This window comes from Zootoca vivipara, chromosome 4, assembly GCF_965207765.1.
Source record: "Zootoca vivipara chromosome 4, rZooViv2.hap1.1, whole genome shotgun sequence".
NCBI classification, from domain to species: Eukaryota; Metazoa; Chordata; class Lepidosauria; order Squamata; family Lacertidae; genus Zootoca; species Zootoca vivipara.
In genome coordinates this window covers 26,646,087-26,658,490 of record NC_142587.1, presented here as the reverse complement: position 1 = coordinate 26,658,490, position 12,404 = coordinate 26,646,087, and the positions used below count along the sequence as shown (strand labels likewise).

The 12,404-nt window shown below is 42.7% G+C and overlaps 1 protein-coding gene across 2 annotated transcripts in view; it reads right to left on the bottom strand.

Moving 5' to 3' along the window:
• Positions 1 to 546: 546 nt before the first annotated feature.
• Positions 547 to 12,404, bottom strand: part of EDAR (ectodysplasin A receptor) — a 78,370-nt gene continuing 66,512 nt past the window's right edge. Inside the window, exons 7-12 of one of the 2 annotated variants that reach the window (XM_060273400.2) lie at positions 10,905 to 11,033; positions 10,731 to 10,805; positions 10,329 to 10,401; positions 8,739 to 8,898; positions 6,430 to 6,490; positions 547 to 4,232 (exon numbers count right to left, since the gene is read on the bottom strand). In XM_060273400.2, coding sequence (XP_060129383.2) covers positions 3,913 to 4,232; positions 6,430 to 6,490; positions 8,739 to 8,898; positions 10,329 to 10,401; positions 10,731 to 10,805; positions 10,905 to 11,033 — 818 coding nt within the window. In that variant the 3' untranslated portion in view covers positions 547 to 3,912. The remainder of the gene's footprint in view (positions 4,233 to 6,429; positions 6,491 to 8,738; positions 8,899 to 10,328; positions 10,402 to 10,730; positions 10,806 to 10,904; positions 11,034 to 12,404) is intronic. The other variant, XM_088667574.1, reaches the window with a different exon arrangement.

The following is a 12,404-nucleotide window of genomic DNA, read 5'->3' as shown; positions in this document are numbered from 1 at the left end:
AATGGGAAGGGCCATCAGCAATGGTTAGCAACAATATTGTTGTTGTTGTTTAGTCGTGTCCGACTCTTCGTGACCCCATGGACCAGAGCACGCCAGGCACTCCTGTCTTGCACTGCCTCCCGCAGTTTGGTCAAACTCATGTTCGTAGCTTCGAGAACACTGTCCAACCATCTTGTCCAACAACAATATAGGTGCCTGTATTGCAGTGATGGAAGAGAGGAAGGAGGGAACAGAATACTGCTCTGGGGTGGTGTAGGGTGCAGAGCCCTACAGAGAGGAAGGCCCTCAAAGCACTTCTCTGATGGCTTTTAGAAGGATTTGCTGTTCAAGAGGGAAAAGTTTAGTTTAGGTTAGTTTTAAAAAAACAAAACCCATAGGACTAGTGCGCAGTCTCTGGGCATGCCTTAATTAGCTCTTTGGATCCTGGTCGTTGAATATACGAGTTTGAAATTGGTTAATAGTCCTGGAGGGGAAGGCAAGAAGCGATGTAGATATAAAAAGTAAACTGTATAACCTTTTAACAAAAATATCACCACACATGTAGCATTGCTTTATCTTAATACCTTATTTATTTTTTGCATAATGTACAACAATAATAAGTTATATATACAAGATTGCTACAATAGAAACATTTTGGCAGAAGTGCAGAATTAGTCTTCGCTTTCCCCCCCGACCCTATTATTTATTTGGGGAGGGGATTTAATGCAAGAAAACAATTTTTGTATGCAAAATGAAATAATTTGAACCAGGCCTTTGTTCATGCTGGGACTGCACAATGGCGTATTGTTCCCAAAGCTTTGAGGGGGGTGGGAAATAATTACTGTACTTTTTTTGTGAAGTAGGTGGAAGAATAACCAAAGCAGGCTACCTTTCTAAGTTGTAAAATAACAGTGTAGATAGGAACTGGGGTAGGAAAGAGAGGTTTACTGTTTATGTTAAGTACAGAGCTGCAAAATGAGGAACTGAAAATGACCACATGTGGTGTTATAAGCCAGCAATTGTGTTCTGCAAGTAGGAAGAGGTTTGTGCTTGCAGCCGGACTTTTGTCTTGGGGCTTCTGCAAACCAAACTATGGGAGCACAAACATTTGCAGAAACCGATCTCTGCACAAGAAGCAGTGGCCCCTCCCCAGTTGACTACAGTGCACAGGAATAGCTTTCCTCTGAGCTTTACAACTGGAAGCTAAACCTGTGCACTAGACTCCAGACCAGGGATTCCCTAACTTAGGTCTCCAGCTGTTGTTGGACTAGAACTCCCATCATCGCTAGCTAGTCAGGGATGATGGGAACTGCAGTCCAAAAACATATGGGGCAATGGTGAGATCCAACAGTCTGACCAGTGCTCAACATGAACTAAGACAGCATTGGAGAACGTACTTCAGAACCCTTTGGGATTCTATGTCTGATCTAGACCATATTGCATCATTTCAGAGCTACTGACTCAAGTTGATAGTTGTGGGTGAGTGGGGCTTCTCTTTATGTGGTAGAATGCTTCAAAGCTTCAGGAAACTGCACTGGCCAGGGAGGAATGAACTGTCATCAAATTACACATTTGCAAATTAATTACACAAGGTATTCTTCATCATTATTCAGAGGGGAAAGGACATTTCGGAGATAGTAAAATATAGTTAGAAATCCAAAGCTCACAGGCTAACAAATTGGGTACCACACATGGGAAAACTAAATGGCAACATTGAATATTCATCACATTGAACCCATTAGAGTGGAGTCTTTCGATTGCCACTTGTTTGCAGCTGAAGAGGCAGGGGGCAGGGCTGGTTATAATTTTAAAGAAAATGAGTTATAGTTCTATATCACTTTTGCTCAGTCATGCAACTTCTAATTAAAAAAATATTGCTTTTTGAGACATGGTGTTTCTTTTAATAATAATAACTTACTGAAATCTGCCAGCACAGCACTTTGTGGAGAACTGAACGGTAAATTAATAAACTTGCTAATTAAACTGCCCCTGGCCCCTGGACTCTGTAATTATGAGTTCACGAGGACCCCCCATGCCAAGAAAAATACGGATTTCCTTGAGAGGAGATAGCCCTCATCTGAGCCCTAGGCCTAACTACCTGCTCATGGACAGTCTGCCAGCAACATTAGGTAGTTCTTGTGATCATTGCATAAAGCCATTTTTTAAAAAAAATGTATTGATCTTTAGAAATGTGCTGTTTCTTTTCTACTTTTCAAATGAGAAAAAAATATTGCTTATTTTAAACATATATTAAATTGAATGGGGTAATTACAATGGTGAGACCACACCTCACGCTAACTTTTGTAAGTAGTTATTTAATTATCACCTTAATACGGTTCACACTGACCCCTTCTGAGAAGCTTCGGACATCTGCAGTAGAATCCCAAAGGATTCTGAAGTACATTCTCCAATGCTTTTAGTTCATGTTGAGCACTGGTCACACTGTTGGATCTCGCCATTGCCCCATATGAACTGAGGGCAAACTCAAATACATGTCCAAAATTCCCCTGCACATGGACACATACTGGGAAATTCTGGTAACAGCGAACACGTTGACCCACTTCAGTGACAGTGGCTTATCATGTGCTCCCTATTCCATCTTCTTCTCCTCTCTCCAGTTGCAGAAAGAGATAAATCACCTATTTTTAGAGTTCTTTGCTACATCTATCTGAATTTGAGGTCATTAAATCAAACCAGCACCAAACCACAGTCTGATATTCTGGTTTGTATTCATCGAGATTAGAATGAACGATAGGTCCCAGAGTTCAGGCAGAACAATGAACTGTGGTTAGCTCAAAAGCAAGAGATTTTGGTCTCTTCATGCCTTGGGGCAGGGGAGGGGGAGCAGGAGCAACGAGGCTCACACAGTCTCATTCTTGTAATGACAAAACATGAAAATGAACCAGACTGTGGTCTTTCAGAGAAACCTGCCCATCAATATTGATCTGATTAGTCAGTGCCTTGAAATCATAACAGTTGTAGCCAACACAGAAGTAGCATTTCAAAATACCCTCTCTGAAAGGGTTGCAATGGTAAAGAATTTCATTAAATCTAAAGATGATTTGAACAAATAAATGAGCAATATTGACTGAGGCGTTATTATTTCCTACCTCGGTTGTGATCTAGTTGAAGATAGAATAAATGTCACCACATACTTCTATGCTTAGGTCTATTTTTTTTTCCCCCTTCTGCAGCATAAAAGATGGTCAAAATAATATTTGTACTTAATGTATGTGTATGAGCATATTCATAAATAAATTCTGCTAATTTTATAATTGACATATATTTCCATTAGTATATGTGACAATATTTCTGAAATGTCTGTGTGGATCACATATGCCAAGACTGTAGCATACGCTGAAATTTTGAATAAACTGGACTCTTGTGGTCTACTTGGTCTAATTTCAACACACATCCAACTAATCTATGTCGTCAAAACCTCACATGATTTTTTAAAAAATGGTTAATCCTTAATGTTATTTGAGAGGAAACTGACATTTGGTTAAATGCTAGATTTAGTAGAACTGACATTCACATTATCTGTATCAGGCAACACTATATCTGATAGTCGTTACTAATTGCTGAGGACTGAGACAAAATTAAACCATAGTGATTACATCAGATTTCTTCAGAGCCTGCAATGATACTGCCAGGCCGATCTGTATCTATGCTTGTAAAAGGAGTCTGAAGTGAACAACAATATCTTCTTAACAGGCCAAGTCAGTCTCATTCAAGAAGTCTTCAGCCAGTGAAGCTTCTTTCATTTCTTTTATGATGAACCAGTAAAAATCCTTGGCTCGATTTATACTTGCAACAACAGAAAATGCTACTGAAATCTGAAGGCCATCCATGCTTTTCAGATTCCATTCCATAGTGAGTCCCATTGCTCTTGGAATCCATATCCTCTTGAAATGAAGGCAACTGAGACACATGTCACGAGGCCACCACTGGATCAGGTTTAGGTATCACTTGAGCCCATTCCAAGATATCCGCGCAGAGAGACTCCACGGCATCTAGCCGCTCAATCTGCACTAGTTTTGTTAGCAGTTCTGGAATACTGTAGCCTGCTGTGCTGATGCGGTCGAAGAGCTGCATGCCGTCTGTCATGCCCCCTATTTCGTCACGCTTCAGTCCAAAGCTCTCGGCGAGGTGGCGCCAGGTCTTCACAATGGCTTTCTCGGTGTTGTACGTGGAGCTGAGCATCCGGCTGGTCTTCTCCAGACAATCGAACGGGAGCTCTGTGGGACTGAGGCCTAAAAAGAAAGTTTAGAGGGTCACGTTTACTGAGCTCTCTTCTCCATGTTTGACATGTAGTGCCTCTTCCAGGCAGGGCTAAGGAACCTGTGGCCTTCCAGAAGGTGATGGACTCCAACTTCCATCAGCCCCAGCCAGCTTGGCCCATGGCCAGAGATGATGGGAGTTGTAGCCCAACAACATTTAGAGGCCCTTAGGTTCTCCATATTCAGAATATTTCTTTATTAACATTAACGTGTACTCGCAATGCTTTTCATCGGATCATAGAATTGTAGAGTTGGAATGGACCTTGAGAATCATGGAGTCCAACCCCCTGCAATGCAATAATATGCAGCTGTCCCATATGGGGATCGAACCTGCAACCTTGGCATTATCAGCACCACGCTCTAACCCAGTGTTTCCCAACCTTGTGCCTCCAGATGTTTTGTGACTACAATTCCCATCATTCCTGACCACTGGTCTTGCTAGCTAGGGATGATGGGAGTTGTAGTCCAAAAACAGCTGGAGGCACAAGGTTGGGAAACACTGCTCTAACCAACTGAGCTATCCATATTTGTTTTATAGTATTAAAGTTATCTATGAAATTACCCCCCCCTTTTTTACTGTTGCATGTGTTTTCCCACACACTGATTATTCTTCCAGCACAAGGTTATTAGTTTCTGTTACTTTCATTTCACCTTGCAATAGAAATAATATCAATTAATCCAGCACATTCCCCTTCCTTGTTTTGCTGCTGTTTCCTTTCCGCATCTTCCTGGCATAAGCTGATAGCCAACCTTCATATTAGGCTGAAAATTTTAATTGGGAGGTCTTATGCCTACAGGCAGGGCCCGATTTAGGTTTGATGAAGCCCTACGCTACTGAAGGTAATGGGGCCCGTTATATGTCCAGCTGTCCTTTGTCAACAACAAATTGTCACTGTTTTTTGTGTTGAATATATGGTAATTTATGGACCTAATTGGTATCTAAAGCCAATATGTATTTTATCAAAATAAATGTTGAACTGAAATACAATTAATACAGTTTTTTTCCTTTTATTTTTTGGGGGCCCCGAAGAGAGTGGGACCCTAAGCTATAGCTTGTTTAGCTTATCTGTACAGTGGTACCTCTACTTACGAATTTAATGCATTCCGAACACACATTTGTAAGTAGAAAAAAATTGTAAGTCGAATCCCATAGGAATGCATTGGGAGAAAAAATTCGTAAGTCGAAGCAACCCTATCTAAACCGCATCCAAGATGGCGGACGGAGCTCCGTTCGTAAGTAGAAACATTCGTAAGTAGAGTTATTCGTAAGTAGAGGTACCACTGTAAATCTGGCACTACCTGCAGGAGAGGTTGAAGCTTCCAGTTTTCATTAAAAGCAAAAAGTGTCCATTGAAGAGCACTGGAACCCCCAACAAAAAAACCCCATTTTTTTTAAAAAAAAATATTGTCACCTCAGGGCTGACATATATTTCAAGGAAAGGGTGAAATTCCTAGTGAGGCCTACCACTTTCCCCATCTTATCCTGAGGTCAAAAACAAGAGAATTTCCCAAACACATCTTCTGAGGTAAAAAGGAAAAGCAGGGTTGGGGGTGGAACAGATGCAAATGCTTCTGGAAAGAAAAATGCTTATGTGGCTTTAGGTTTATTCTCGCAGACCGTAAATATCTTGCTATGGCTTATGTTCTTGAAGAATCTTGCAACCAAAGTGGGCTTAAAAAGAAAAGAAGTGCTGTAGTAATCAAGCAACGCTTTCCCTCACTTCCTCCTGCCAAAAGCTCTATGGTATATTTATTGTGTTGGTCTCTAAATGTCACAGGTAAAGGACAAGTTTTGATAAGGGGCAATAAATCATAGCTGACATGGCGGGAGGAGTGTCTCTTTATATATATATATATAATTGGTTGCAGAGCTGTGAAGGGCTGTTAACATATTTGTCATGCAGTGAGACCTACATACATCTTTTCGAAGCTTGATTGACTTGAGTGGGATTTCTCGCAAGTAAAAGTGTATAGGAATTCAGGCCAAAGCGCTAGTCTTAACTATAGCACTGGGTGATACTTTATTCTGCCGATCAGACAGATTGCTTCCAAAATTACCTCACCTCCAGAGTTGGATTTCTCTGAATCTATTGCCTGTGACATATTAGCCATCTTGAAGCTATGTAGCAAATAATGTGGCTATAAATGAATGTGTTTTCTTTTCACTCACCTTCTGCAACGCTGCATACGTTGGCATACAGATCAAGTATCTTTTTCCGCCGGCTTTGTATCTAAGGAAAAATAAAAGATTATTTTTATTTTAAAGTGGACCTTCATCCTTAGATGTTTGATGAGCAGAGGGGAAGGAGTTGTGTTTATTCTACGATTCCCTATAAAGAATGGGATTTGGTATTGGGTGCAGAACGCTAATTCCTATGAATTTCATTGGTGGTGGTGGGGTCTTTATGGGGATGGTAAAGCCCGCTTTTAGCTTTTGTAGCTGTGGAGACATGCTAATTCCCCCCCCCCCGGGCATTGTCTAGTGAAAACTCACATCAGAAGTGTGGCTAAATACAGTTTTCAAGTAGCCAGGGTGGGCCTTCCATTGCCAACCCATATAGCTATTTCCCTAGTTACGTTACAAGCAGGATAACAAAATTTGTGTTTTTAAAAAAGTCAACACGAGCATAATTGCATTGTTTAATAGGCTGCTGAATCTTTAATATGAGCCAAAGGTGTGTGAACCCAAGGCAATTCTACTCACATAATGTGGCCCCCGTGGGAAGAAAGATCATCCCACTGGTAGGCCGGTAGCAGTGGCGTAGTGTGGGGGGGCAGGGGGGCCCGTTTTCACGGGCGCACAATCTGGGGAGTGCATGAAACAGACACCCTCTGCAGAGAACCCCATCATGCGCCCTCTGCCCCCTGCCTGGCGCACGAGCGCTTGCCCAGCAGGGACAGGATTGGTGGAGCAGAGCTTGAAGAGCACCCACCAGCACCTGCCCAGCATCGTTGGCAGCGAGTGCTGGATGAGTGCACTCCACCTCTGGCTGGTGTGCATGCGAAGCATACCTGCCCCAGGCACAGGCAAATGGTAGTACACCTTCCACACCCACACCCACACACCCATGTGCATTCATCAGTGAGGCTTATAACATCCGCATACTTCTGAGAAGAGGGCAGGGGGCATTGAAAACGAAATAATAAAGCAAGCAACCCCAAACTTTGGCCCTCCAGATGTTTTGGACTACAATTCCCATCTTCCCTGACCACTGGTCCTGTTAGCTAGGGATCATGGGAGTTGTAGGCCAAAACATCTGGAGGGCTGCAGTTTGGGGATGCCTGTAATAAAGTATACAAAGTTTGAGTCTCGATCCTGTCTTAGTGTGTCCTCCTTTGACAGGAGCCAACTACAGAAACATCTTTGTTTCGTCTTCAGTTACATTTGTGAAGCTTCCATAGGAAAGCTAGTTCTGTGAAATTAATGACCGGACTAAGGGCTTTCATGCTGTACAGTATGCTGCTGAGGTGACAGGCGAGTTAAAAGTCTAACAGATGTGGAGTCTGTTCAGGTCCACTATCCCTTGAAGTAGATCATCCTCTGCCTTGGATCAATTGGACATTTCTGCTAACATTTTCCAGCGTTTAATTGCTCTTTGAACAGACACTGACCAGATTTTGCAGGAAGAATACATAAAATATCACGGTTGTATATCATGGCCTGAGACCATGTGATTCATAGGGCACAAACATCTGTGGTGAATCAAGCAGTTCTACCTACACCTCCTGAAAGAGGGTTATATAAACTGAGAGTTAGTGGCCCCATGAAGAGCCTGCTTTGCCATGAATCTTGTGAGGAGAACTGATGGAGCAAAAAACTGGTTTCATAAAAGCTTTTTGGCAAGCTTCATTTAGACAGTACTGCTGTATTGGCAATACAGCCAGCTGCATAAAGGTCCCACAACAGCCCTCCACGGATTGCAACATCTCATAGATATGAGAGGGAGCAGCGGGGTCCTTAGTGCTACCCTTTTACCTGAGCCACGTGCCTGTAACCATTCCAGGACATGGAGACAATGTGGAAGGGACTGTAGCTCACTGGCAGAATACCTGCTTTCTGTGCAGAAGATCCCCGGTTCAATCCTGGCATCTCCAGGTAGGGCTGGGAGAGAACCATGTCTGAAATCCTGGACAACCAGGATAGCTGTCTAGACAGACTAGACAGATGCAGGGGTTGCCTTTCAATAGCTACCTAAAATATGAATGAACATGTGCATATTTCATATGAATGAAATATGTGAGCTCAGTCAGAACTGTTTTGCTATTTCATTTTCAATCCCAATAACTCTGTAAGATTAAAAACTGGATACGGTCTTTCTCCATTATCTAATGGAGGCTCTCACTGAGGCCATGCCACAGAAGTTAATGATATTTTATGTATTCTCCTTTCCAACAATGCCTGATGGAAGATCAGCTAGCTAGCTGCTCAAGCAGACGGGGAAGTGGCACTTGACCCAAAGTCTCCCAGGTGAGACTTACGCCAGTGGATTTGTTGTTTGTGGAAGATTTATCTCTGGCCAAATGGACGAGAGACAACAAGCACAGTTCCGGCGTCCCTTGCTTGTCAATCGCAGCTTCTTCGTCGCTGTCCATACTACGACTTAAAAGCCTCTCATTCTCTGAAGAAGCATCATTTTCACTGGAAGAGGGGGAGGAAAAACAGACGGGTTGCTTTTCTAAACGATAGCATAGGTGATTCCAGCATCTTTTAAATATATATGCATGGTCTTTACTGAATAGGCTCAGCCTAGTTCTTGCAAAGTGTTGCAATGCGATTTCATGAGGCAACAGGGCTTCTGGGGGGGGGGAGCCCTCTTCTCTCATACCCTCCATTGCATCCTAATCTGGAAATAAATGCCCAGTAAGATACTTTAGTTTGCCTACTCTGTGCTTTTCTAATTCACCCCAAACCAGCCGTCTATTCCAGGTGTGGAAAACTCTGATGCACTCAGGCCAGAGAGCTCCCTGCTTCAGAGTGACCTGCTTGTTGATTTCCACTGAGCTTTTATATTCCTTTGCTGGCAGGGGCAAGACTCTCCAAGTGACAGTCCCAGATTTACAGAAGTCACCCCAGTTTCTGATTTGACCCCGGAATGTCCCGCTTTTCCTTAGGACGTCCCTATTTGCATCCGTAAAATGAGAGTATGGAATAGGATGTCCTCTGGGCTTTTTCTTAGCCGGAACTCACTAGAATTAAGTTCCAGCATCTCTCAGATGGGTACTCAAAGAGAACTAGGAAGGCATTCATGGTAAGTTCCGGCACCTCTTTTTTTTAAAAAAAAAAAGAGAAATTTTCATCAGAGAAATACTGGAGGGTATATGCATGGATTGATGCCTCACATTAGATAGAATTACTGGTGACTGAGCCTGGCGCAAGGGATTCTTGTATCCACCTGAGCACCAGGGCTTTAGCTCTTTGTAGTTTTAATTTCAAATCAACTGACGGATGTTCAATCCTTTCCTTTAAAAACAAACAAACCACTGTAGTGTTTGTCCTGCCACATTTTCCTGCGACAAATTCCTTCATGCCCTACTCCACCACCCACTTAATGTAAATAAACTTTCCTTCCAGATCTCTCTCTGCTTTCAAGACCGTAGGCACCTCAAGCCTGGGTCTAAATATGCCCCTCCAGGTCTCTTTTCCACAGGTTTCAGGATCCTCCCTGGATCCTAAGAGATTCTTAGGTGCATCTGTGTGCACACTCATCTATCTAGAGATCTAGGTCACATCCACCATACATTTTAAGCACAAGGCTTCCTGCGAAGAACCCTGGGCACTGTGTTTTATTAATTGTAGCTGGGAATTGTAGCTCTGTGTGAGGTAAACGGCAGTTTTCAGCTTTCCTTGGGGGAAGCTGCCTGCCACTATTAATGATATAAATGTGCTTTAAATATGTGGTGCGGATGTGATCGTAGATACAGTGGTACCTCGGTTTACGAACTTAATCCGTTCTGTATGTACACCTCTGACTTTAGTTTGGCTGGAATGCTGCCTACTGTCGAGAGTTAAGTGTCATGTCCTGTCGACTCCTTCCCTGCTATCAGCATGCTTGTTTTTCTGTCACATACCTCTTGACAACCTTCGCTGGAGTTGCAGTTAATTTTCCAAACTCATCTTTCTCTGAGAAAATCACCACATTTTCTGCAAATAAAAAAAAGGAGGGAAAGGGTTTGAAACGGTCAACGGATCACAGTTGTGAACGTAATTCCCTCGCTGGCACCTGCGTATGGGTGTTTTGGGACAAATCACCGAATTGTGGTGCTGAGCCTTAAAATAGTCAGGGAAGGGATTGCAGGCAGAAGGATGTTTTCAAGGTTACATAGATGCCTTCCCAATTATTCTTCTGCTAAATGGAATTTGAATCCGAGCGGTTTACAGTTTAAATTAACACGGGGCATCACCTCAGGGCAAATTAAGCCGTGTGGGATCTGATGTGTGTAAAAGGCAGAAATTAAAAAAACTGTTCAAACCTTGTACTTCTTTTTTCTCTCCCTGCATATTGGCCTGGGCTTCTACGGTCTTCACAGAATGGCTAGTGCAGCAAGCTGGAATTTAAAAGCACACCTCTTGTTAAAACCCATTCTCGGCAGATGCCTATCACAGCATCTCAGAAGTCAGAATTCTCTTTACTGACGGGCAGTTACCTTGAGCCGAAGTTTTGGTTTTCACAATGTAGAACATGATGATCAGGACAATAGCGATTGCCATTATGAAAATAGTTGACATGGCAATGATAAGAGCAGTTGCAAGGTGTCCTTGACTGGAAAGGTCGCCTGAAAACACAGAGGCAGATTATTAGAGCTGTGGCTGCAACCCCATTAAAGGCATTTCAAAGTATTAACCATATGAGCTTGTCTCTTAGTCACCGATTATGAATCACATTTGTATAGGATAACTCAAATATTTCTGAAAAAGGAAGCACACTTCCTTTACTTTTCATATCTGCTGCCTGGATAATCGGGGGGGGGGGGCACTTTTACCATTATTAAGGCTGAGATCCCATATCTACTTAAGCTGGTAGTAAGTCTCATTGAACTCCATGGAGCTTACTTTTGAGTAGGGCGTGCACAGGACTACAGTGGTACCTCGGTTTATGAACACAATTGGTTCCGGAAGTCTGTTCATAATCTGAAGCGTTCATAAACTGAAGCGAACTTTCCCATTGAAAGTAATGGAAAGTGGATTAATCTGTTCCAGGCGGTCCGTGGAGTACTTAAACTGAAGCGTTCATAAACTGAAGCGAACTTTCCCATTGAAAGTAATGGAAAGTGGATTAATCCGTTCCAGACGGGTCCGCGGAGTACTCAACCTGAAGCGTACTTAACCCGAAGCATGGGTGTAATTGGTTCCGGAAGTCTGTTCATAAACTGAAGCAAACTTTCCCATTGAAAGTAATGGAAAGTGAATTAATCCGTTCCAGATGGGTCTGCGGCGTTCGTAAACCGAACATTCATAAACCGAGGTTCCACTGTATAGTGTAAGGCTACAATGTCAGGCACGTTAACATGCAAATAAACTCCACTGGACTCAGAAGAACACTAATCTTGTGTTGTGTATTGAGTCAAAGGATTTTATATCTGTATTACTATTGTATGTATTTGCTTTAGGGTAAAGTAACTGCCTTTTGGTTCCAGAGGGTACAGCTACTATTGGTTCATTTAAGCTGCTGTATTTGGATCCTGTGTCTTATTGGTTTCCTCCAAAAGGCAGCACTGTGATTGCCTGATATTGTTCCCTCCAAAATGTATCCCTTTCTAGCTAGTCCCCCGTCCCTATAAATATAGCTTTCCTCCCCTCAGAGCTCAGTCTTGTTTGCTTTAATAAAGAAGTGTTACTAGAGAACTGTCTCCAGCATATTATGTCAAGAGAGCTGAAATCACGAACCCCACGTCACAACATCTTGTATTTTCATTTACTTAGCTTGCAGTTTTTTACTTGCAGTAGAATGCCAGATGTAGTCTTTATAATTCAGAGTCAGTATTGCATGTGTGTCTGTGTCCCCACATGCACACATGCACACATGCATACACAAATACGTATTTATCACACACATCAGGTCCTCATAGGGAGCAGTTTCGAGGATGCACCTGCTCCAGCCACCTCACAGTTTGGTCTCTAAGGGTGCTTCCAAGTGGCCAGGATTT